The sequence below is a fragment of the Pristis pectinata genome, chromosome 2, assembly GCF_009764475.1.
Source record: "Pristis pectinata isolate sPriPec2 chromosome 2, sPriPec2.1.pri, whole genome shotgun sequence".
NCBI lineage: Eukaryota > Metazoa > Chordata > Chondrichthyes > Rhinopristiformes > Pristidae > Pristis > Pristis pectinata.
In genome coordinates, this window is record NC_067406.1 from 144,433,914 (window position 1) to 144,461,215 (window position 27,302).

At 48.2% G+C, this 27,302-nt stretch overlaps 1 protein-coding gene across 2 annotated transcripts in view; it reads left to right on the forward strand.

Moving 5' to 3' along the window:
- The first annotated feature begins 13,738 nt into the window (after nucleotides 1-13,738).
- Nucleotides 13,739-27,302, forward strand: part of LOC127580893 (clathrin light chain A-like) — a 50,381-nt gene continuing 36,817 nt past the window's right edge. The window contains exons 1-3 of one of the 2 annotated variants that reach the window (XM_052034871.1): nucleotides 13,739-14,092; nucleotides 17,481-17,524; nucleotides 23,367-23,478. In XM_052034871.1, the coding sequence (XP_051890831.1) occupies nucleotides 13,945-14,092; nucleotides 17,481-17,524; nucleotides 23,367-23,478 (304 nt within the window). In that variant the 5' untranslated portion in view covers nucleotides 13,739-13,944. Of the gene's footprint in view, nucleotides 14,093-14,241; nucleotides 14,382-17,480; nucleotides 17,525-23,366; nucleotides 23,479-27,302 lie in introns of those variants that run through there. The other variant, XM_052034879.1, reaches the window with a different exon arrangement.

The following is a 27,302-nucleotide window of genomic DNA, read 5'->3' on the forward strand; positions in this document are numbered from 1 at the left end:
GGGGATGGGGGAGGGGGTAAGAGGGGATGAAGGGGTTCTTGGGTGTGGGAGAGTGAAGGGGGTTGGGAAGGTTTGAGGGCGGGAGGGGAGGGGGTTGAGGGAGTTGAACGATGTGAATGGGGGGATGATAGGGGGTTGAGGGGGAGACGAGGGGGAGGTGGGGGGTTGGGGGGAGGCTGAGGGGGAGGTGGGGAGTTGAGGGGAGATGGGGTGAGGAGGGGTGGTGTTGGGGTGAGAGGGTGTGGGGTGTGACAGACTGGACACTGGGGGCTGAGGGATGGGTGGGTGAGGGGAGGGGTGGATGGGAGGGTGATGGATGTGTGGGGTTGGGGTGAAGGCGGTGGGGGATAGGTGTTGGTTGGGGTGGGTGGGGTGTGACGGACCCAGGAGTGTGATCGTTATCCACAGAGCCTTTGCAACGCACATAAGTTCAACGTAAGAAATAGGAGCAGGAGTCGGCCATCAGGCCCGTCGAGCCTGCTCCGCCATTCAGTAAGGTCATGATGTCTAGGCAGAATGCGCTCCATCTACCACCACCTTCTGCCTTCTATGAGTGAGCCAATTCTGAATACACACAGCCAAGTTTCCCTGGATCCTATGCCTCCCGACCTTATGAATGAGCACAGAACAGGCCCTTTGGCTCACAATGTTGTCCCAACATAGCTAATTCCTCCTAACTACAGAATGCCCATATTCCTCTGTTTTCCTCTCATTCATGTGCTCATCCAAGTCCCTCCTAAAAGCCCCCAATGAATTCTCCTCCAGCACCCTATCAGGCAACGCCTGATCAGGATGGTATCTTGCCTCCCAGGTGCCAGGGTCGGTGATGGCTCAGATCAGGTCTACAGCATTTTAAAGGGGGAGGGTGAGCAGCCAGAAGTTGTGGTACACATTGGTACCAACGACGCGGGTAGAAAAAAGGATGAGGTCCTGAAAAGTGAATGTGGGGAACTAGGTAGGAAGCTGAAAAGCAGGACCTCAAGGGTAGTAATCTCTATTTGTTGCCTGTGCAACGCACCAGTGAGGGTAAGAATAGATTGATTTGGCGGATGAATGTGTGGCTGAGAAATTGGTGCAGGGGGCAGGGTTTCAGATTTGTGGATCATTGGAATCTCTTCTAGGTAAGGTACAACCTGTACAAAAGGGACAGGTTACACGTGAACTGGAGGGGGACCAATATTCTTGCGGGCAGGTTTGCTAGAACTGTTGGGGAGGGTTTAAACTAGTTTGGCAGGGGGATGGGAACCCAAGTGATAGATCAGAGGATGGGGCAGTTGGTGTATGGTTGATGCAGTGTGTAGAGAGACTGTGAGGAAGGATCAGCATTTGATTGAGCAAAATTGCAGTCAGTTGGATGGGTTGAAGTGGGTCTATTTTAATGCAAGAAATATCTGGAACAAGGGTGATGAACTTAGAGCATGGGTCAACACATGGAACTACGATGTTGTGGCCATTACTGAGACGTGGCTGTCACAAGGGCAGGAATGGCTGCTGAATGTTCCGGGGTTTAGATGTTTCAAAAAGGGACACGGAGGGAGGTAAAAGAGGTGGGGGACTGACATTGCTAATCAGGAATAGTGTCACAGCTGTAGAAAGGGAAGACATCCTGGAGGGATCATCTACTGAGTCAGTGTGGGTGGAGGTCAGAAACAGGAAGGGAGCAATCACACTATTGGGAGTATTCTCTAGACCCCCCAATAGCAACAGAGACCCTGAGGAACAGATCGGGAGGCAGATTTTGGAAAGGTGCAAGCTTGTCACCAAACTCCGAGACCTAAGACTCAACACCTCCCTCTGTAACTGGATCCTTGACTTTCTAACAAACAGACCACAATCCAGCATGATTATTCTCAACACTGGTGCTCCACAAGGCTGCGTCCTCAGCCCTCTACTCTACTCCCTATACATTCATGACTGTGGCCAGATTCTGCTCTAACTCCATCTACAAGTTTGCAGATGATACCACCATTGAAGGCCGTATCTCAAACAGCGATGAGTCAGAGTACAGGAAGGAGATAGAGAGCTTAGTGGAATGGTGTCGTGACAACAACCTTTCCCTCAATGTCAACAAAACAAAAGAGCTGGTCATTGACTTCAGGAAAGAGGGCAGTGTACATGCACCTGCCTACATCAATGGTGCTGAGGTCAAGAGGGTTGAGAGCTTCAAGTTCCTGGGAGTGAACATCACCAACAGCCTGTCCTGGTCAAATCACGTTGATGCCACGACCAAGAAAGCTCACCAGCGCCTCTACTTCCTCAGGAGGCTAAAGAAATTTTGTTTGTCCCTTTGACTCTCACCAGCTTTTACCGATGTACCATAGAAAGCATCCTATCTGGATGTATCACGGCTTGGTACGGCAACTGCTCTGCCCAGGACCGCAAGAAGCTGCAGAGAGTTGCACAGCCCAGTGCATCACGGACACCAGCCTCCCCTCCTTGGACTCTGTCTTTACCTCTCATTGTCTTGGTGTAGCAGCCAGCATAATCAAAGACCCCACCCACCCGGGACATTCTCTCTTCTCCCCTCTTCCATCGGGTAGAAGATACAGGAGCCTGAGGGCACGTACCACCAGACAAGGACAGCTTCTACCCCACTGTGATAAGACTATTGAATGGTTCCCTTATACAATGGGATGGACTCTGACCTCACGATCTACCTTGTTGTCACCTTGCACCTTATTGCACTGCAGTTTCTCTGTACCTGTAACACTTTACTCTGTACTGTTATTGTTTTTACTTTTACTACTTCAATGCACTTGGTACTAACTCAACGTAACTGCACGGTGTAATGAATTGACCTGTACGATCGGTTTATAAGACAAGCTTTTCACTGTACCTCAGTACAAGTGACAATAATAAACCAATACCGATACCATAACAGGGTTGTTGTCATGGGTGATTTCACCTTCCCTAATACTGATTGGCACCTTCTTACTGCAAAAGGTTTGGATGGGGTGGAATTTGTCAGGTGTATCCAGGATGGATTCCTGACACAAGATGTGGACAGGCTGACTAGAGGAGAGGCCATTTTGGATCCGGTACTTGGCAATGAACCTGGTCAAGTGTCAGACTCTCAGTGGGTGAGCATTTCAGAGACAGTGACCACAACTCCCTGACCTGTACCCTTACCTTGGAGAGAGAATAGAAGTTGGAACTGATGGGAATGAGGGGAGAATAAAAATAGTGTAAATCTGTGGTAGATGGACGGCATGGACTCAATGGGCTAAATGTCCATACTCTACAAAACATAAGCATAAGTTGGCTGCCCAGCTCTTGGAATCAGGTCCACCATGCACGGCTGAACTTCCACCTTCCTTCCCTATCCCTATAACCCTTGATTTCTTTAATGTCCACAAATCTATCAATCCCCATTTTGAATGAACGCAATGACTGAGCCTCCATAGCTAAAGATTCACCACCCTCCGTGTGAAGAAATTGCTCCTCACCTCAGTTATAAAATGCCTATTCTAATTCTTACATTGTTTCTCCTGGCCCTCGACATGCTAGGCAGAGGAAACATCCTCCTTGCATCTAGTCTGTCAACACTTTATGAACTTTCTAGGTTTTGATGAAATCTCCTATCGTTCTTCTAACTTGGGAAGATAGTTCCCAGTCAATTCAAACTTTCCCTGTATGGTAAACTTGTCATCCCCTGAAGTGTCCCATTGAATCATCGCCACATTCATTGAAACAGACAGAAATTCTATTGATGACATGAAGGCAGGGAATATGTTTCCTCTGGCTGTGGAGTCTAGAACAGGTGGTTACTGTCTAACAATAAAGGGGATACTGCTTAGGACTTCAACGAGGAGAAATTTCGTCACTCATCTTTGGAATCCTCTTCTTGGGAGGGCTCTGGTGGCAGCTCAGTCATTAACTGCAATCAAAGTGAAGAACAATAGAGCGGTCAGGTGGTACGGGGATAAGGCAGAGAAATGGTAGAGGTAAAAGGTCATCCAGAATCTTGATGAATGGCAGAAGAGACCCGGGGGTTGAATATGGGTCCACCTAGGTTCTCTCTCCCTTTGTTTGCCTTTCCCACTCCCCACAGTTATCTCGGTCTCTTCCCCTTCCCCACCGGCTTCCATCTGCCCACCACCCACACACCTGGGTTTCTCCTCCCTTGGCCTTATCTTCCCATCTCCTCCTCCATCTGCCCATCATCCCCCACCTCACCTGGTTCCACCTATCATCTACCAGCCCCTGCCTCGTCTCCTTACATTGATCATCTCCCCTCTCTACTACCAGTTCTGATGCAGGGTCTCGACCCAAAACATCCACCATTCCTCTCCCCCAACAGATGCTGCTCAACCCGCTGAGTTCCTCCAGCAGACTGTGCCTGCCCCAGACTCCAGCATCTGTAGTCCCTGTGTCTCCATGGGGTGGACCGTCCACTCCCCCCGGTGTGGGACCATTCTGTGATCTCCCCTTTCTTCACTAACAGTTGCAGCACCCCGCTCACCACTGATTGCCAACCAGAGAAACACCCATTTAGAACATAGAACAGTACGGCCCCTCCTACGTGATCAGTCTAACCCTTCCCTCCTGCACAGCCGATAACCCTCCCTTTTTCTTACATCCATGTGCCAATCTAAGAGGCTTTTAAGTGTCCCTATTGTATCAGCCTCTACAACCACCCCCAGCAGTGCGTTCCAGGCACCCACCACTCTGTGTGTAAAGAACCTACCTCCGATATCTCCCCTGAACATTCCTCCTCTGACCTTAAACGGATGTCCTCTGGTATTGGCTATTACCGCCCTGGGGAAAAGGTGCTGGCTGTCAACTCTATTTATGCCTCTCATAAACTTATGCACCTCTATCAAGTCACCTCTCATCCTGCATCACTCCAAGGAGAAAATTCCTAGCTCGCTCAACCTTTCCTCATAAGACATGTTCTCTAATCCAGGCAGCATCCTGGTAAACCTCTTCTGCACCCTCTCTAAAGCTTCCACATCCTTCCTATAATGAGGTGACCAAAACTGAACACAATACTCGGTGTGGTTTGGCCAGAGTTTTATAGAGCTGCAACATCACCTCACAGCTCTTGAATTCAATACCCCGACTAATGAAGGCCAACACACCATACACCGCCTTAACAACCCTATCATCTTTCGCAGCACCTTTGATGGATCTATGTGCTTGGACCCCAAGATCCCTCTGTTCCTTCACACTGCTCAGAATCCTGCCATTAACCTTGTTCTTTGCCTTCATGTTCATTCTTCACTTGACGCTTTTCTGGATTGAATTCCATCTGCCACTTCTCAGCCCAGCTCTGCATCCTGTTGTAACCTACGACAACCCTCTACACTATCCACAACATCTCCAACCTCCGTGTCATCCACAGATTTACTAATCCATCCCCCCACTTCCTCATCCAAGTCATTAATAAAAATCACAAAGAGCAGGGGTCTCAGAGCAGATCCCTGCAGACATCACTAGTCACCAACCTCCAGGCAGAATATTCTCCATCTACTACCACCCTCTGCCTTCTGTGGGCAAGCCAATTCTGAATCCATAGGTGCAAGTCTCCATGGATCCTATGCCTCATGACTTTCTGGATGAGCCTACCATGGGGAACCTTGTCAAATGCCTTACTAAGGTCCATATACACCACATCCCCCGCTCTACCTTCATCTATTTATTTTGTCACCTCCTCGAAAGACTCAATTAGGCTCATGAGGCACAACCTGCCCCTCACGTGGCCATGCTGACTATCCCTATTAAGACTATGCTTCTCCAAATGCTCATAAATCCTGTCCCTGAGAACACTCTCCAATAGCTTGCCCACCACTGATGTAAGACTCACTGGCCTATAATTCCCAGGATTATCCCTATTACCTTTCTTGAACAAAGGAACAACATTAGCCATCCTCCAATCTTCTGGTCCCACTGCTGTGGCCAGGGAGGATGCAAATATCATTATTGATGCCCCAGCAATCTCTTCCCTCGCCTCCTGTAGTAACCTGGGGTCTATCCCATCCGGTCCTGGGGACTTATCTATCCTAATGTTTTTCAGAATCTCCAACACTGCCTCTTTCTTAACTTCCACATGCTCCAGCACATTAGCCTGTTCTACACTGACCTCATATTTGTCAAAGTCTCTCTCCTTAGTGAACACTGAAGCAGAGTATTCCTTAAGGACCTCCCCTACCTCCTTCACCTCCAGGCACATTTTTCCTCCTTTATCCCTGAGCAGTCCTACCCTCACTCTAGACATCCTCCTGTTCCTCACGTAGTTGTAGAACTCCTTGAGGTTTTCCTTAATTCTACTCACTAAGGCCTTCTCATGTCCCTTTCTAGCTCTCGTAAGGCCCTTCTTAAACTCCTTCCTGGCTACCTTATAATTTTCAAGAGCCCGGGCTGACTTTTGCTTCCTAAAGCTCAAGCATGCTTCCTCTTGACTAAATGTTTCATCTCTCTCGTCGACCATGGATCCTTTACCCTCCCATCCTTTCCCTGTCTCAGTGGGACAAACCTATCCAGAACCCCCTGCAAGTGTTCCCTACAAAGCCTCCACATTTCTTCTGTGCATTTCCCTGAGAACATCTGTTCCCAATTTATGCTCCCAAGATCCTGCCTATTACTATCGTAATTAGCCCTCCCCCAATTGAGAATTGTCCCATAGTGTCTGCTCCTATCCCTGTCCATGGCTAATGTGAAAGGTTAGGGAGTTGTGGTCACTCTCTCAAAAATGCTCGCCCACTGACAGGTCTGTCACCTGACCAGGCTCATTGCCTAGTAGAAGATCCATTATGGCCTCTCCTCTAGTCAGCCTGTCCACAGACTGTGTCAGAAATCCTTCCTGGACACACCTAACAAATTCTGCCCCATCTGAGCCTTTTGCACTAAGGAGGTGCCAATTAATATTAGGGAAGTCTCCCATGACAAAAACCCTGTTATTTTTGCACCTTTTCAAATCTGCCTACTTATCTGCTCCTCAGTGTCCTGGTGGCTATTGGGGGGGGGGGGGGGGGGGTTTGCTATAGAATACTCCCAATAGAGTGATTGCTGCCTTCCTGTTCCTAACTTCCATCCACACTGACTCAGTAGATGATCCCTCCATGATGTCCTCCCTTTCTGCAGCTGTGATACTGTCCCTGATTAGCAATGCCACTCCCCCGCCTCTTTTACCTCCTTCCCTATCCCTTTTGAAACATCTAAACCCTGGAACATCCAGCAGCCATTCCTGCCCTTGCAACAGCCAAGTCTCTGTAATGGCCACAACTTCACATACTGATCCATGCTCTGAGTTCATCACCCTTATTCTTAATACTTCTCGCATTAAAGACATTTCAACCCATCCAACTGACTGCGTTTATGACCTATCCACTGTCTACCCTTCCTCACAGTATCTCCTTTGCATCAACTGCTCCATCATCTGACCTAACACTCTGATTCCCATCCCCCTGCCAACCTGGTTTAAACCCTCCCCAACAGCCCTAGCAAACCTGCCCACAAGAACATTGGTCCTCTCGAGTTCAGGTGTAACCCACCCCTTTTGTACAGGTCATACCTTCCCCAAAAGAGATCCCAGTGATCCCCAAATCTGAAACCCTGCCCCCTGCACCAACTCCTCAGCCATGCATTCGTCTGCCATATCTTCCTATTCTTACCCTCACTGGTGCGTGGCACAGGCAGCAATCCAGAGATTACCACCCTTGAGGTCCTGCTTTTTAGCTTCCTTCCTAACTCCCTATATTCCGTCTTCAGGACCTCATCCCTTTTCCTATCTATGTTGTTGGTTCCAATGTGTACCACAACTCCTGACTGCTCTCCCTCCCCCTTAAGAATGCTGTGGACTCGATCCGAGATGTCTCTGATCCTGACACCTGGGAGGCAACATACCATCTGGGAGTCTCCTTATCATTGACAGCATCTCCTATCTGTTCCCTAACCAATGAATCCCCTCTCACTACCACAGTCCTCCCCCCTTCCTTGTGCCATACAGTGCCAGAGACCTGGCTGCTGTGGCTTTCCACTGGTAGATCCCGCCCCCCCCACCCCCCAGCAGTATCCAAAACAACGTACTTGTTGACGGGAACTGCCACAGGGGTACCCTGCACTGACTGCCGATTTCCTTTCTCTCCCCTGACAGTCACCCAGCTGCATCCTGCGACCTCGGTGTAACTGCCTCCCAGTAACTCCTGTCTATCATCCAGAGTTCATCCAGCTCCAGTTTCCTAACATGGTCTGTAAGGAGCTGCAGCCGGATGCACTTCTCGCAGGTGTGGTCATGAGGGACAATGGAGGTCTCCCTGATTTCCAACATCCCACAAGAGGAGCAAACTCCTGCCCTGCCTGCCATTCCCAGTGCTCGAAACTGTGCAATAAGGAAAAAAGAAACCTTACCTGATCCTCACCTCAGCCTCCGCTCACTTACTCCACCTCTTCACGCCGAAGCCTCTTGAGCCAAAGCCTCAAGGTCCCACTCTGACACTGAGCCACTCACACAATGGACACTCCACAATGGCCGCTCCACTTGAGCTTACCTTCTTTTTATTGGCTGCTGCTGCCCAATTAGCCTGAGACTTGCTCTTCAAGCTGCTTCCCGCTCTCATTCCTATTCCAACTCTCTGCCATCTATTGGTTAACCAATCCTCTATCCATGCTAATACCTTAACCCCAACTCCATTCATTCTTATCTTATGGATATCTTCTATGAGGCACCTTATCGAATGCCTTCTGGAAATCCAAGTATAGAATGTCCACCTGTTCCCCTCTATCCACCACACTCATTGTATCCTCAAAGAACTCCAGTAAGTTTGTCAAACAGGATCTGCCCTTCCTGAATCCATGTTGTGTCTGCCTGATGGAACCACTTCTATCCAGATGTCTTGCTATTTCTTCCTTAATGAAAGCTTCAAGCATTTTCCCGACTACAGACGTTAAGCTAACTGGCCTATAGTTACCTGCCTTTTGCCTACATCCTTTTTTTAAACAGTGGCGTGACATTTGCTGTCTTTCAATCCACCGGAACCTGCTCAGAGTCCAGATAATTTTTGTAAATTATCACAAAGCCTCTACTATAACTTACACCATTTCTTTCAGTTCCCTGGGATGCATCCCATCAGGACCAGGGGACTTGTCTACCTTTAGGCCCACTAGTTTGCTCATCACTACCTCCTTAGTGACAGCGATTGGATCAAGGTCCTCACCTCCCATCGCATCCATAACATCTCTCTTTGGCATGTTAGACGTGTTCTCCACCGTGAAGATCAACAAAAAATAGTCGTTCAAGGCCTCAGCCATTTCCATATTACCCAATATTAATTCCCCCTTCTCATCTTCCAAGGGACCTACGTTCACTTTAGCCACCCTTTTCTGCTTTATATAATTATAGAAACTTTTACTATCTGTTTTTATATTTTGTGCTAGTTTACTTTCATAATCTATCTTCCTTTTCCTTATTGCTTGCTTAGTGGTTCTTTGTTGCTTTTTGGCTGTACCAATCCAGTGTATGCCTCAGCATGTACTCCTGCAGCCTGGAATATGCCAGTCAGCAACTTTTACATACAGTATTACAGCACAGCACAGGACTTGCTTGTGGAAATCTCCTTATGTTGAAAATCAGGCAGGCCAAATTGTTTCTTTCACTGAGTTGACAACCTTCTCACCGCAGTTGATGCTTGTCTCAGTATGTGACCTTGGATCAGAGTCCTCTGTTATGCAGCTGCTTGTGGCAAACCTCAACAGACCTTGGCATTGGGACTGAGGCCCAGCTGTGCAGGAAGGGTCTGACCAGGAGGGCCCCTTTCACTGCCCGACAAGTGAGGTCTTGGTGCTGATTTGTGCTTCTAATTTCTCCTTGTGACAGACCCGCCATTTTCACTGAACCCATGTTTGGGATGTGGGAGAAACCCGTGCAGTCAGAGGGAGAATGTACAAACCGCACAGACAACACCAAACATCAGGACTGAGCCCAGGTTGCTGGAGCTGTGAGGCAGCAGCTCCACCAGCAGCAATTTTGTGGGAGGCAAAGTTGAAATCCCATTACCCTGTTATTTTTACACTATCTACACGTCTGCTCCCTTTCCTTCTGACTATTTGGAGACCTACGATACACCTCCAAAGTGATTGCCTCTCCATTTGTTTCCAAGCTCCATGCGTAAGTCTCATTTGAAGAGCCTTCAGGATGTCCTTCCTCCTTACTGCAGTAATGGACCCGTTGATTAATATTGTAATGCCTTCTCTGCAACATGCCTGAAGATTCCATAACCTGGAATGTTGAGTTGCCAATCATCCTGAAGAAGAATCCTGACCCAAAACGTTGACCGCCTGCTTTTCTCTACAGATGCTGCCTGGCCTGCTGTGTTCCTCCAGCATCATCGTGGTTTTCATCCAGATTCCAGCATCTGCAGTCCTTTGTTTGTCTGCCCTTCTTTCACCACATCTCTGTGATAGGAACAATATCAGAGGGTCATACAGCACAGAAACAGGTCTCTTGGTCCATCATGTCCATGCCAACCATCAAGTGCCCGTGGTAACCCCATTTACCAGCTCTTGGTCTGTATACCTTGCAAGCTCAAGTGTTCATCTAGATACTTGTGCTATCAGTCTCTGCCTCCACCACCCACTCAACCAGTTTGTTCCAATTCCAACAACCCCCTGCGTGAAAAAACCCTTCCCCAGATTCCCTCAAAACCTTTTACCCTTGATCTTAAACTTTTGCCCAATTTTAGACACCTCTGCTATGGGCCAAAGTTTCCTCATATCTATCCCTCATAAATATGTACAACTACCAGGTTCCCCACTCAGTCCCCTCCACTCAAAGGAAAATAAACCCAGCCTATCTGGGTGACTGAAATGCTCCATCCCAGGCAACATCCAGGTGAATCTCCTCCGCACCATCACCAGTACATTCATGTCCTTCTTATTGTGTGGCAACCAGGACTGTCCACAGGTCCACAGTACTCCAGCTGGATATTTGGATTAATTTCCCATGTAGGACCTTGTCAAAGGCTATACTGAAGTCCATGTAGACAGTTGTACCAGAACCCCCCTGCTCTGATATTCTGTGCCTCAGCCAATGTGTGCCACCTTCACCACTTATCTATTTGTGGTGACCCCTTCAGGGACCTATGGACTCATACAACAAGGTCACTCTGTTCCTTAAATACCCCATGTCCAACCATTCATGGTTTATGTCCTACCCTTATTAGATCTCCCAGAAAGCATCATCTTGCATCAGGATTAGGTGCCATTGCTCAGCCCATCTTACCGACTGATCAATATCATTCTGTGGCCGAGGACTTTCTTCATTGTCAACATTACCACTAATTTTTGTGTCATCTGTAGATTTACTAAACCTACCTCCTACATTCATATCCGAATCATTAATGTATATAACACAATAAGGTTCCTAGCACTGGTCATAGGGTTTCAATCACAAAATTAACCCTCCACTATCACCCTCTGCCTCCTGTTACCAACCCTATTTATGATCCAATTTGCCAACTTGCTTTAGATCCCATGGGCTCTAAATATTTGGATTAATTTCCCATGTAGGACCTTGTCAAAGACTACATCAGCCATATTTGTTGCAAAAATCAGTGCCCAGTCTTTCATTCTTCCCGTTTGCCTTGTCAAGTCGATGTATGCTCTGCCAAGTAGACTGACTTGGTTTTCCTTCTATAATTGGCTGTTCCTCATAACCTACTGTACTGCCACTCTGTGTTCCATCCCCCTGCCAAATTAGTTTAAACACTCCTCAACAGCATCAGTAAATCATTGACCAAGGTGTATCTTGGTAAGTTAAACCAGAGCAGGAACTACACGGTAAATGGAAGGACCCTGGAGAGTGTTGTAGAACAGAGAGACTAGGGGTACAACTACATAGTTCCCTTAAAGTGGCAACATAGGTAGACAGGGTGGTGAAGGAGGTGTTTGACACGCTAGCCTTCATCCATCTGGGCATTGAATACAGGAGTTGGGACGTCACATTACAGCTGTACAAGACGCTGGTGAGACCACACTTAAGAGTATTGTGTGTGGTTCTAGTGACCGTACTGTAGGAAGGATGGAAAGGGTGCAGAACATTTTCACAAGGGTATTACCAGGACTGGAGGGCTTGAGTTATAAGGAGAGGCAGGATATGCTGGGGTTTTTCTCCCTAGGGCATAGGAGGCTGAGGGGTGACCTTATAGAGGTTTGTAAAATCATGAGGGGCATTGATAAGGTGAATGGTCACAGTTTTTTCTGCAGGTTAGTGGAGTCTAAAATTAGAGGGTACAGGTTCAAACTGAGAGGGGTGACGAGGTGAGATGACAAGTGGGTGAGGCAGGTACAGTTACAACGTTTAAGAGACACTTGGACAGGTTCGTGGATAGGAAAGGTTTAGACTGATATGGGCCAAATGGGACTAGCTCAGGTCAGCAGTTTGGTTAGCATGGACGAGTTGGGCTGAAGGGCCAGTTTCTATCCTGTATGATCCTATCCCACCTCATGCCCTCCAGCATGTTGGACCCATTCTGGTTCAGGTGTGACCCATCAAGTCTGCATAGTTTGCACTTACTCCAGAAATGCTTCCAGTGATCCAGAAACCTAAAGCCCTCCTCTTGCCCCATCCACACATTCATCCAGCCTGTCCTCCTACCCCGATACTTGCTGCCACATGGCTAATCCAGGGAGGTTCTTAGACTCCATCTTTATGTTTCTTCCCTGTTCACTCTCATCTTCTAACTTGCCTTTGTTCATCAGAGTCATAGAGCATAGAAACAGGCCCTTCGGCCCACCATGTCTATGTTGACCATGATGCCAATGTAAACTGCACATCTGCCTGAACATGGTCCATATCCCTCCAATCCCTGCTGTTCATCTGCCTGTCTAAATGCCTCCTAAACATTGCTGTCCTATCTGCTTCCACCACCTCCCCTGGGAGTGGGTTCCAGGCACCTGCCACTCTCTGTGTAATATAAACCCAGCCTCTCCTCGTAACTGAACCGCTCCATCCCAGGCAACATCCTGGTGAATCTCCTCTGCTCCCTCTCCAGTGCAGTCACCTCCTTCCTGTAGTGTGGTGACCAGCACTGTACACAGTGCTCCAGCTGTGGTCTGATCAATGCTTTGGAAAGTTGTATCAGATTCTCCCTGTTCAATGAAGGCAAATACTTCACCTGCCCTCCTCACCACCTTTACCCCATGTGCTGCTATCTTCAAGGTCCCTCTGTTCCTCATTACTCCCTAGGACCCCACCATTCACCCTGTATATCCTGTCACTGGTCATCCCACTGTGCATCACCTCGCACTTCTCAGGATTACATTCCGCCCGGTTTACCAACTGGTCACCCTGGAGCCTGCAGCTATATTCCTCACCACCACATCACCACCAGTTTCCACGTCAACTGCATCCCTTCTAATCATTCCTATCCACATCAGTAATGCGGTATATAACGGTAACAGTCCAGACACCGATCCCTGTGCTACACCACTGGTCACAGGCTTCCAATCGCAAAATTAACCCTCCCCTGTCACCCTCTCCCTACTATCACCAAGCCAAGTTTGGATCCAATTTGTCCTGGATGCCACGGATTCAACTCTTTTGGACCAGTTCCCACCTGGGACCTTGCAAAGGCTTGACTGAAGTCCAGTTGGACCCCATCGCTGCACTGCCCTCGTCCACACATATTGTCACCTCCTCAGGCTGACTCCCTGCCCTCAGAATCTTTTTTCCAATAAAAGCACTACTCTCAGAACCGATTTATTCCTGGTGCCCTGGGCTGGCGGACCCGGTTGGGATCGGGATTGGGGATGGGATGGGATCGGGGTGCGGGCGGGGCAGGTCAGAGCCCGCACTTGGCTCAGTCCCCGAGCCGAGCCGAGCCGCAGACACCGCCACTCGTGCTTCTGCGCTGATCCGCCCGACCCGCCGCTGGATGAACGCGGCAGCTGTCCGATCCTGCGGCAGCTTCTCCGTCTCCCGCTGATTCTTCACACGGCACCGGCGACATGGATGTTGGAAACGGCGCTGCTCCTGGGGCTGAGGATGCGGCCGCTGCCTTCCAGCGCCAACATCACGCCCAGATGCAGGGCATCGAGTCCCAGCCCGAGGGTGAGACTGGCCCGGAGCCCGACTCGGCCGACACCGCAGCCCGAGGTGAGCCTCACCCCACCCCTGCCCCCGCCGCGGCCAGAGGCAAGGCGGCTCCCACACCGGACAACAGCTGGATGTTCGGCTCCACATCTGGGTGGGCGCCCGGTCTCTGGTGGGAGGGTGGCACAGGTGTATCTGTAAGTGAGAAGGTACCGGGGCTTCTGAGCACCAGGAACAGGTGGGCTCCGGCCAAACATCTGGTCGACTCCGGCCAAACATCTGGCCCACCCTGGCTGCCGGTCCCACGGTCGTTGGATGAAGCGGTGGGAGCCACCGGCAGCCTCTCCGACCGGTGAGCCCGGGGAGCAGCAGTTCGGGGGCTGCAGTATTCACCATGTTATGGTACCGAGGTACATGATGCCCCCGGGGGCACGGGGCCAGCGGCAGGGAACGGGAATACCGCCCCCGCAGCTGCAGAAATCTCCCTGGGGCCAGCAGTGACCGTGTTACACACCCTCGGCCTGTCACTGCACGTCTCCCTGATCAGGTGCATTGTCAGTGCGGGTGACAGATGGTCAGGGGAGTTTATCGCCGCTGCTGGCGACAGGACGGGTGGCAGGGTCGGGGGAGAGAGCCTCCTCACCCGGCAGCTTCGTGTGCCCACAGCTCGGCCGCTCCTTCAACACCGAGATTTTAAATGAAATTCGCCTTGTTCTGGTGCCCTGGTTAATCTGCCGGTGTATTTTTCTGTGAAGGTGTCACAGGCAAACACGGTTGCTTTATCTTGTGGAAACAGTTTATCTCCCATAATCCACGTTAAATTCAACATGATAATCTGGTAATTTGACCTGACATCTCGCTGTAGCATTGAGGGAATTCTGCATTTACAGATTAGGTTTTGCTTGGTTTCAATGAAACGCCAACAGACTAACAGTTCTGGCGGTCGTAAACAGTCGGCAGATGAGACAGGGGGTGGGCCGCAGAATCCTTTGAAACACTTTTATCTTCCTCAGTGTGTTGTCGCTGTGTTTATCCGCTAAACCAAGTGAACTGGTCGTTCATCATTCGGTGGTTGTAGAATATCGCGGAAGGAACGGCCCGTGTCCCGTCCACCGTGTGACTGATGTATTTTTGCCTCTTGTTATGTTTCTGATTGAAGTTGGTCGGTTCCTTTTCCAAAATGAGGGAGAAAGAGCGAAGTGCTCACAGCACTGGGGTTCCGGGTGATTCAGTGCGGGAGGGGGAGTGACAAGAATGTTGTGATGATGGGGAGTATAGCCAGCGGTGGGTGTCTGGGAGGCTCTGTTATCTGGTCAGGTAGGGAGAACTGAAAAGGGAGAGATCTGACAGTGGGGGAGGGGGAAGGGGAGGGGAGGGGGGGAGGGGGAGGGGAGGGAGGGGTGGGGGAGGGAGGGGAGGGGAAGGAAAGGGGGAAGGAAGTGGGGAGGGGAAGGGGAAGAAGCATGCAGACGTCGATTGGGTGAGTGTTTGCTGATACAGGGACATCTGGCAAGTGGGAGGCTTTTAACTGCAATATCAAGAGTTCAGGGACAGCATCTTCCTGGTAGGAAGGTTAGTCTGGAAGATTAGAACGCATAGGATCCAGGGAGAGCTAGCTAACTGGATTTGTGATTGGCTCAACAGTAGGAAGCAGAGGCTGATGGTGGAACGTTTTTTGGACTGGAGGCCTGTGATTAGTGGTGTGCCTCAGGGGTCACTGCTGAGACCTTTGTTGTTTGTCACTTATCTAAACGATTTGGATGAGAATGTACAAGGCACGGTTAGTAAGTGTGCAGATGACATTAAAATAGGTGGTGTTATAGACAGCGGAGAAGGTTATCATAAATTACAGAGGGATCTTGATCAGCTGGGTCAGTGGGCCGAGGAATGGCAAATGGAGTTCAATTCAGATAAGTGCACGATGTTGCATTTTGGGAAGACAAATCCAGGTAGGACTTTCACAGTGAACGGCAGGGCCCTGGGGACTGTTGTAGAACAGAGGGACCTTGCATTACAAGGACATTGTTCTCTAAAAGTGGCATCACAGGTAGACAGGGTGGAGAAGGTGTTTGGCACACCAGCCTTCATCAGTCTGGGCATTAAGTATAGGAGGTGGGATGTTATGTTGCAGTTGTACAAAACTTTGGTGACATTACACTTGGAATATTGTGTACAGTTTTGGTTGTCCTGTTATAGGAAAGATGTCATTAAGCTGGAAAGAATGCAAAGGTTTATGAGTGTTGCCAGGACTCGAGGGCCTAAGTTATAGGGAGAGATTGGGCAGGCTGGGACTTTCTTTTTTTGGAGTGTAGGAGACTGAGGGGTGACCTTGTAGAAGTGTATAAGATCATGAAGGGCATAGATAGGGTGAATGGACACAGTCTTTTTCCCAGGGAAAGAGAATAAAGAACTAGAGGGCACAGGTTTAAGGTGAGAGGGGAAAAATTTAAAAGAGACCTGAGTGGCAACTTCTTCACACTGGGTGGTGAGTGTATGGAATGAACTGCCAGAGGAAGTGGTTGAGGCAGGTATGTTAACAACATTTAAAAGGAAGTTCGACAGGTACCTGGGCAGGAAAGGTTTAGAGGGATATGGGCCAAATATGGGCAAGTGAGACTAGCTTAGATGGACATCTTGGTCGGCATGGTCATGTTGGGCTGAAGGGCCTGTTTCTGTGCTGTATGAATCTATGACGTTAGAAGCTGAGTCTTCATATATTTTTAAGGCAAACGTAGATGGATTCCTTGAAAGCAAAAGGGTGGAAAGTTCCTAGGGTAGAGAAGCATGTGGTAACAATCAGATCAGCCATGAGCTTATTGAGCAGTGAGGCAGCTGCGGACTGAGTGGCTGCCCCGCTCCAAATACCCATGTTTGTAAAAACAGAGAATGACGGAGGTGCTCAGCAGTCAGGCAGCACCGTGGAGCGAGGATCAACAGGAACATTTCTGGTCAATAAAATCTGATCATCACTCGAAAAAGGTAGAAATCAAATCTGTTTTAAATTGCAGAGAGGTGGGTGGGATGGGAGAGAACGGAGGAAGTGTTTAGGAGAGGGTGGAGCTGGGCGATGTGATGTGTTGGTGTTGGCTGAGAGTGGGTGCTGAAGACTGTCATCACAGCTGGTCTGTTTGGAGGAGGTGAATAAAATCACAGGATGGAGAAAAAGATTTGCTGCAGCTGTCAGATACAGAGCCTCTGGAAGTGTGAAATACAACAGACTTTTGGAAATGGACAGCGGATCAGGCAGGAGATGGTAGAGAACACAGTGCAGTTAATGACCTTTATCAGAACTGCTTCTGGTTTCTCCAGTGTAGAAGATGCCACATAGTGAGCACAGAATCAGCACACCAGGGGTGCCTTGCCTTATCGTTCTCACGTGACTTTTACAGACAATGAGATGTAAGCAGCACACACACATAGTGAGAATAAGTGGTGCTCTTGTTTATTGCAGAGGGAACCGAGGCAGTGGATGCTGTTCATGGAGACTCCAGTCAGGTACGTTACTGTTTCCTGTCCTTGTATATTTCAAATCTTCATTGCTTGTGAATGAAGAGAAATGTGTGGAGGAAGATTGCCTCCCTGCAGGAAGGCTACGTCCAGAGGGAGGCTGCATCACAGGTATCCCTGTACGTAAGGCCAAGGCTCCCATAGAAAGCACTGGAGTAAGTGGGAAAAAGATTCACGAAATGATGAGCTGATGTTTTTTGCACAAGGAAGGACTGGATACGCTCGGAGGCACAAGTGTCTGCAGATGCTGGAATCTGGAGCAACAAACAAAATGCTGGAGGAACTCAGTGGGTCAGGCAGCATCTGTGGGGGGAGGTGGACAGTCAATGTTTCGGGTCACCTAGGCTAGGCTTTGTTATTTAGAAAAGGGAATACTGAACTGTTGGAGGTCTTCAAAGTTAAGGAAGATCATAGAACCATAGAACCATACAGCACAAAACAGGCCCTTCGGCCCACCATGTTGTGCCGTCCATCAAACCACCCTCACACTACCTAACCCCTTCCTCCCGCATATCCCCCCATCCCACACTCCTCCATATGCCTATCCAACAAGCTCTTGAACCTGTTCAATGTATCTGCCTCCACCACCACCCCAGGCAGTGCATTCCATGCACCAACCACTCTCTGGGTGAAAAACCTCCCCCTGACATCTCCTGACATCTCCCCTGAACCTCCCACCCATAACCTTAAAGCCATGCCCTCTCGTCTTGAGTATTGGTGCCCTGGGAAGGGGGCGCTGACTGTCTACTCTATCTAATCCTCTCAATATTTTATATACCTCTATCATGTCTCCTCTCATCCTCCTCCTTACATACTTACATACTCATTCATGGGTTATGGACATTGCTAATAAGGTACATTTAATGTCCATACATAGCAACCTTGAGAAGGTGGTGATGAGACAATTTTTGAACTGTAATCTGTGATATGACAGCACTGCCACTGATATGTGGGAGTTCCAAGCTTTGCCCCAGTGATAATGAAGGAGTGACTATTCCCCGGTCAGGATGACGTGTAGTGGAGGGAGTTTGCAAACTGTGATATTCCCAGGCTGCTTTTGTCTCCTTAGCTGATAGAGGTGGCAGGTTTTGGAGGTGCGGTCACTAAAGCCTTGGTGAGCTCTTGTAAGTATGTCTTGTGGATGGTGCACATTGCAGCCATGCAGTGGTGGAGAGGATGGTGAATGAGGGGCCAATCAAACATCTCCTCTTTCAAACAATCAAACATTCCTGATGTCAAATCCCTAAAGTGCTGGTGGAACCTCATCCATCCAAGCAAGTAGCAAGTAAATTTGTAGCTGCCTTGTTGAAGGTATCCAGGCTCTTTCCTGCTATTTTTCTGGTGCTGTTGATGGCGAGAGTTTGGTCAAGTAGAAGTTCTTCCAATTACATGCTGTAAATTGAGGGAAAGGGATGTCAACAGAGCTTCATGAAGAACCTACCAATATCTGCTCATAATGAGAAGATCTACCAGTAAATAATTTTAAACTCAGTTTAGGCTGTGATGGGTTTACTCAGCTCTTGGCCTGATGGGGTGTTGGGGCAGAACTACTAACATGTTCCACTATCAATGGGCCAGCAGAGAGGGTGCAAGGGTAATATTGTCAGAAAAAGTACGTCAGATGAGTGACAAAATTTGACAGTGAACAGTAAACAAACACCAAAGGCAGACTAGTTCAGGGTTTGCAATTTTTGATTTCTCCCATTCAAAGCAATTCTTGGTTTTTATTTTCAAATCCATTTCTTGCTTCCTGTCTGGACCCACCACCATCCCAGGACATACACTTTCCTCCAGTTCTGGCATCTTTCTAAATTTAATCATTCCATCATTGGCAACTTTATCTGACCAAGCTCTGGAATTCACTTCCTAAATACTTACCACTCTATCTTCCCTTGAGATGTTACTTAAAATGGTGAGCTTTAGTCCAGTTCACACCTTTTTCAAATCAAAACAGAAAATGCTGGAAACATCAGCAGGTCAGGCAGCATCTGTGGAGAGAGAAACATGTCAGAAATGGGTTTTCTTTGGAGCGGTGGAGACTGAGGTAAGACCTGATAGACATTTATAAGATTATGAGGGGCATAGATAGAGTAGACAGCCAGTATCTTTTTCCCAGGGTCAAGATGTCTAATACTAGAGGGGGGAAAGTTCAAAGGAGATGCGCCAGGCAGGTGTTTTACACAGAGAGCGGTGGGTGCCTGGAATGCACTGCCAGGCGTGGTGGTGGAGGCAGATACGAAAGAGGCGTTTAGAAGGCTCTTAGGCACATGAATGTGCAGAGGATGGAGGGATATGGACATGTAGGCAGAAGGAACTAGTTTAGTAGGCTTTTAGTTATTACTTTAATTAGTTTGGCACAACATCATGGGCTGAAGGACGTTGCTGTGCTGTCCTGTTCTGTGTTCTATGTTCCAATCTCCTCTGCACACTCTCCAACACAATCACATCCCTCCTATCAGTATGGTGACCAGAACTACACCCTATATTCCTAGTGTGGACTAATTAGTGTTTTGTAAAGTTGCTGCATAATGTCCCAACTCTTGTGTTCTATGCCCTGATCTATGAAGGCAAACATGCCATGTGCCTTCTTCACCACCCTATCTACCCGTGTTGTCAACTTTGGGGAATTATAGACTTGTATCCCAAGGTCCCTCTATTTATCAACATTCCTTGGACCGCAATATGTTGGAAGAATGTTTAGAAGAAAGAGAATATCTCCGATAGAATGTGTCCAAATGGCTTAAGGGGGCAGTCACCAGCACATAAAGTTTCTTTGTCTGTGTAATGTGTTGTAAACGGTCAGGCAGTGAGACCGGTACAGCAGGCCAAACTATCTAAAGCTGGAGAGTTCCTGATTGAGTTCAGAAGGCTGCAACGTACCCAGACGCAAGGTGAGGTGTTGTTCCCCAAGCTTGCATTGGGCCTTGTAAAAGTGTAGGAGGGCACAGGATGCAAGGTCAGAGTGGGAGTGGGAGTGCTTCACCAGGAAGGACTCCCACTGGATAGTCGGAAGGGAAGAGGCAAGGTTCCACCACGAGACATGTATTCTGCCTCTTTCCCAGTTCTGATGATGGGTCCCAGACCTGAAACGTCAATCGCTTCTCTTTCCACAGATGCTGCTTGTCCCGCTGAGTGTTTACAGCATTTCCTGACTTCATTTCAGATTTTCAGCATCTGCAGTTCTCTGATTTTCTTTGATGAACTGTTTCCTGCCCTAAACTGCAGAAAGCCAATACTATTTAAACTCACAAAGCCAATCAAGCTGGTCAACGTGGCTTCATGTGCCAGCCTAAATACCTCTAAACGTTGCTGTCAAGTCTGCTTCCACTACCTCCCTTGGCAGCATGTTCCAGGCACCCACCTCTCTCTGTCTAAAAAAGAAGCTTGCCTCAAAAATCTCCTTTAAACTTTCCCCCTCTCACCTTAAACCTCTGCCCTCTAGTATTTGACATTTCCACCCTAGGAAAAGGACTCTATCTACCCTATCTATGCCTCTCATAATTATATAAACTTGTACTGAGCATACAAGTTTATAAAACTTGAACGGTGTTCATCACCATCATTCCCTCGGTACTAATCAACAAGCTTAAAAACCTGGACCTCAGTACCTCCCTCTGCAACTGGATCCTCGACTTCCTTATCGGGAGACCACAGTCAGTGTGGATCGGCAATAACACCTCCTCCTCACTGACAATCAACACAGGCGCACCTCAAGGATGCGTGCTTAGCCCACTGCTCTACTCTCTACACTCATGACTGTGTGGCTAAGCACAGCTCAAACACCATCTATAAATTCACTGATGACACCATTGCTATTGGTAGAATCTCAGATGGCAATGAGGAGGTGTACAGGAGTGAGATAGATCAGCTGGTTGAGTGGTGTCGCAACAACCCCCTTGCACTCAACATCAGCAAGACTAAAGAACTGATGGTGAACTTCAGGAAGGGGAGGTCGGGAGAACACACACGAGTCCTCATTGAGGGGTCAGCGGCGGAAGGGGTGAGCAGCTTCAAGTTCCTGAGCATCAGCATCTCAGAGGATCTGTCCTGGGCCCAACACATTGATGCAATCACGAAGAAGGCACGCCAGCAGCTCTACTTCATTAGGAGTTTGAGGAGATTCGGTACATCACCAAAGACTCTTACTGATTTCTACAGATGTACAGTGGAGACCATCCTAACTGGTTGCATCACAGCCTGGTATGGAGGCTCCAATGCACAGGATCACAAGAGGCTGCTGAGGGTTGTAGACTCAGCCAGCTCCATCATGGACACAACCCTCCCCACCATTGAGGACATCAATAGGTGGTGCCTCAAGGTGGCAGCATCTATCATTAAGGACCCTCACCACCCAGAACACGCCCTCTCTCAATACTGCCATCCGGGAGGAGGTACAGGAACCTGAAGACTCACCCTCAGCATTTCAGAAACAGCTTTTCCCCCTCTGCCATCAGATTTCTGAATGGTCCGTGAACACTACCTCATTATTCCTTTTTTTTGCACTATTTATTTATTTTTGTAACTTATAGATTTTTATGTCTTGCATTATACTGCTGCCACAAAACAACAAACTTCACGTCATAGGTCAATGATAATAAACCTGATTCTGATTCTGAAACTAGTACCAGGTGGGAGCTGGGAACTGGGATTAGGCTCTTCCTCAGCTGACAATGACGTGAGGATCTAATAGGCTCCCTTGCATATGTCCCCATGACTTTTGACGTGCAAGTGTGCCTGTGCCTTTCCTGTTAGCTCTTGCTGTCTCTTTCTGCTCCAAAGAGATGCAGAGGTGTGTCGGTGAATGTCAGGTTATACACTTGGCTGACTTGGCTGCCGTAGTTGAATAGCTAACGCCTACAGGCTGTGCTTTGTAGGTATGAGAATGGTGTGAGGGGGATGTGAAGTGATGAGTATTGAGTCCTGGTTGAAGCAGCTGGGAGGTGACTGAGTGGATGTGTAGTTCACTCAACAGCACCCATGGCCATACAAACCCTGAGTCTCTGCTGTGTTCCAGCTTCAGCCTATCTTTCCCGGTTAGATTCTGCTCACCAGCAATGCAGCCACAACCCACTTTCCCGTGAAGAGGTGCAGGCTGACTTTGGGTCAAATTCAGAGAGACACAAGGGACTGCAGATGCTGGAATCTGGAGCAACACACAAACTGCAGGAGGAACTCAGCGGGTCAGGCAGCATCTGTGGAGGGAAATGGAGAGTCAACGTTTCCAGTCAAGACCCTTCATCTGGACTGAAAGATAGGGGGGAGATAGGTGGTATAAAGGGGTGAGGGGAAGGGGTGGGTTGATAGCTGACAAGTGACAGGTGGATCCTGATGACGAGGTGATTCAAAAACACACTGATGCTGGAGGAACTCAGCAGGCCAGGCAGCATCCGTGGACAAAAGCAGGCGGTCAGCGTTTCAGGTCAGGACCCTTCTTCAGGACTGAAGATAGGAAAAGGGGAAGCCCAATATATAGGAGGGAAAAGCAGAGCAGTGATAGGTGGACAAAAGAGGGGAGGCGGGATGGGCACAGGGTGGTGATAGGTAGATGCAGGTTAGGGATAGTGATAGACAGCTGGGGGGGAGGACGGGAGAGCAGATCCACCGGGGGAGGGGTCAAAGGTAAGGAGAGAAGAAAAAGAGAGGTAGAAAAAAGAGAGAGAGGCTGGGAACCTCTCCAATAGTCCTCCTGCATCATAGTGTTTTACATCTAGACCCAACATCTGCAGTCCTTTGTTCCCCTCAGTTCGTTTATTCCTCTGCCTTTGTTCATGAACACAACAAACGTCTAGATTAACTGATAATTTTAAAATTCTAATTCTTCTCTTGATAGGAGAATGCTGCTGTTGTGTATGCAGCTATTTCTGAAGCCGATGGCCTGTACCAGGAGCCAGACAGCATACGTAGGTGGAGGGAAGAGCAGATCAAACACTTGGAGGCTTTGGGTAAGCAATCACTGATCCATCAGTAAATACCATCAAGTCATTGGCTCGTGCCAGATGAAATTTAACAAGTGAAGTGTAAGGTGGTGTGTCTTGGAAGAAATAACAATGACAGATATGTCAGCTAAATGGTATTAAATGTTAAAGTGTGTGCAGGAACAGAGAGACCCGAGGGTTAATGTACACAAACCTTTGGGATCAGACTCTCCAGTCAGTATAGCTGGTAAAGGAACACACAGTTGCTTGGCTTTATTGATGTGGGTATGAAATCTATAAGGAGATTATATAAACCTTCAAAAATTACTGGATTGTGTTACTGTATGTACCTGGGATTGTACCTGGGATGGGGGGAGCTGAGGTTTGGGGAGACTGGAGAAGCTGGGGTTGCAGAACAGGCAGAGGAGGTTAAGGGGAGGTTTGAAAATCATGTCAGACTTCGTAGAATAAATCAGGTGACACAGTCTCCAGTGTCAGAACAAGAAGGCACAGATTGCAGATAAATGTCCAAAGGAAGCCAGTGGGAAAAGCAGGACCTCCCAGGTTGTAACCTCTTGATTGCTTCAGTGCCACAAGCTCGTGAGTACAGGGGTAGAAGGATGGGTCTATTGGATGAATGTGTGGTTGAAGGGTTGGTGTAGGTTCCAGGACCATTGGGACCATTTCTGGGGAAGGTGGGACCTGTGCAAGTGGGACGGGTTTCACCTTAACCAGAGTGGGACCAACATCCTGAGTGGTGTTGGGGAAGGTTTAAACTGAGTTGGCCGGGGAATGGGCTCAGAGTAGATGTGCAGATGGAGGGGTACGAGAGGTACGATCACCAGGAGGAGCGGGAGTGAGTAAGCCCAATAGGCAGAACAAGCAGGAGAGTGAACATCCAGGGAATTCAAAGCTAATTTGCATTTATTTGGGTAGATAGATGAACAGAGCTGTAATTTATTGGGGGGGGGGGGGGAATATATTTTTGCCATCACTGAGGCTGAGTTGAAGGATGGGCAGGACTGGCCTTTCAGTATCCCAGGGTATAACACATCTAGGCGAGGCAGAAGAGGAAGCAAAAGTGGTGGCATTGCATGGTTACTCAATGTCTGTGTTACTTCAGTATTGAGGGAGGATATCCTAAAGACTCCTCAAACCAGGCCTTGTGGGTAAAGATTAGAAGCAAAAAGGGTGTTGTCACTTTAGGGGTGTATAACAGACCTCCCAACAGTCAAAAAAGAGGTAAAGGAACAGATATGTAGGCAGATATCGGAGAAACATAATAAAAATTGGGTTACAGTTCTGAGGGATTTTAATTTCCCAAATTTTCACTGGGATTGCTTTAGTGTAAAAGGCTCAAGAGGTGGAATTTTTAAGATGTGTTGAGAGTGCTTTTTGACACACTATATAGGTAGACCAATGGGGGAAGGAGCATTACTGGACCTTACCTTGGGGAATGAAGCTGGTCAAGTGGAGGAAGAGTCGGGGGGGGGGAAGCATTTTGGGAATAGTGACCATAACTGTATATTTCAAAGTGGTTTTAGGAAAAGATGGGGAGGACCAGAAATAATCGTCTTAAGTTGGGGGAAGGCTAATTTCGTTAGAATGTGACAGGAGCTGGCTAAGGTTGATTGCGAGCATCTATATACAGGCAGGTCTACATCTGAAGCTTTCAAATGTGAAATAGCAAAGGTTCAGGGCCACCGATTTCCTGTAAGGGTGAAAGCCAGGGGTAACATAGTGTCAAAGAGTACTACAGCACAGAAACAGGCCCTTTGGCCCATCTAGTCCATGCCGGCCTGGCTTTCTCCCTAGACCCATCTACCTGCACACGGACCATATCCCTCCAAACCCCTCCCATCCATGTACTGTTCAAACTTCTCTTAAATGTTACAATTGAACCCGCATCCTCCACTTCCGCTGGCAGCTTGTTCCACACTCGCACCACCCTCTGAGTGAAGTAGTTCCCCCTCAGATTCCCCTTAAATATTTCACCCTTCACTCTGAATCTATGACCTCTAGTTCTAGTCTCACCCAACCTGAAGGGAAAAAGCCTGCATGCATTCACCCTATCTATACCCCTCATAATTTTGTATACCTCTATAAGATCTCCCCTCATTCTCCTGAGCTCCAGGGAATAAAGTCCTAACTTAAGATAAGATCTTTATTAGTCACATGTACATCGAAACACACAGTGAAATACATCTTTTGCGTAGTGATTTTGGGGGGCAGCCCGCAAGTGTCACCATGCTTCTGGCGCCAACATAGCATGCCCATAACTTCCTAACCCGTACATCTTTGGAATGTGGGAGGAAACCGTGGCACCCGGAGGAAACCCACACAGACATGGGAAGAAAATACAGACAGTGGCCAGATTTGAACCCAGGTCGCTGGCGCTGTAAAGCATTGTGCTAACCACTATGCTACTGTGCCATCCAGCAACCAATATTCAACCAATCCCTGTAACTCAAGTCCTCAAGTCGCGGCAACATCCGTGTAAATTTTCTCTGCACTCTATCAAGCTTATTGATATCCTTCCTGTAGGTAGGTGACCAGAACCGCACACAATACACCAACGTCTTATACAACTTCAATATAACATCCCAACTCCTGTACTCAATGCCCTGATTTACGAAGGCCAATGTGCCGAAAGATCTCTTTACCACCCTATTTACCTGCGATGCCACTTTCAAGGAATTATGGATCTGTATTGCTAGGTCCCTTTGTTCTTCCTACCATTCACTGTGAAAGTCTTACCCTGGTTTGTCCTCCCAAAGTGCATCACCTCGCACTTGTCTGCATTAAATTCCATCTGCCATTTTTCAGCCCATTTTCCCAGCTGGTCCAGATCACTTTGCAAGCTTTGATAGCCTTCCTTGCAGTCCACTACGCCCCCAATCTTGTCGTCATTGCAAATTTGCTGGTCCAGTTTACCACATTATCATCTAAATCATTAATATAGATGATAAACAACAACGGACACAGCACCAATCCCTGTGGCACACCACTAGTCACAGGCCTCCAATCACAGAGACAACCATCTACTACCACTCTCTGGCTTCTCCTGCTAAGCCAACATTGAATCCAATTGGCTACTTCATCCTGAATGCAAAGCGATTTAACCTTCTGGACCAGCCTCCCATGTGGGACTTTATCAAAGGCCTTGCTAAAGTCCATGTAGACAACATCCACCACCTTCCCTTCATCAACCTTCCTGGTAACCGCCTTGAAAAACTCTCTAAGATTAGTTAGACATGACCGGCCACACACAAAGCCATGTTGACTATCCCTAATCAGGCCCTGTCTATCCAAATTCTTATATATCCTGTTCCTCAGAATACCTTCCAATAAATTTACCCACAACTGACATCAGGCTCACTGGCCTATAGTTTCCCAGCTTATTCTTAGAGCCTTTCTTAAACAACGGAACAACATTAGCTATCCTCCAGTCCTCTGGCACCTCACCCGTGGCTAAGGACGTTCTAAATATCTCTGCCAGAGCCTCTGCAATTTCTGTACGAGCCTCCCACAAGGTCCAAGGGGACACCTCATCTGGCTCTAGGTCCACCCTAATTCGCCTCAAGACAGCCAGCACATCCTCTTCCACAATCCAGATACAGTCCATGACCTCGCTATTCTTTTTCCTCAGTTCTATAGACTCTGTGTCTGTCTCTCGAGTAAATACAGATACAAAAAAATCATTTAAGATCTCCCCATCTCTTTTGGTTCCATGCATAGATGACCACGCTGATCTTCAAGAGGGCCAATTTTGTCCCTTACTATTCTTTTGCTCTTAATATAGCTGTAAAAACCCTTGGGATTCTCTTTCACCCTGTCTGCCAGAGCAACCT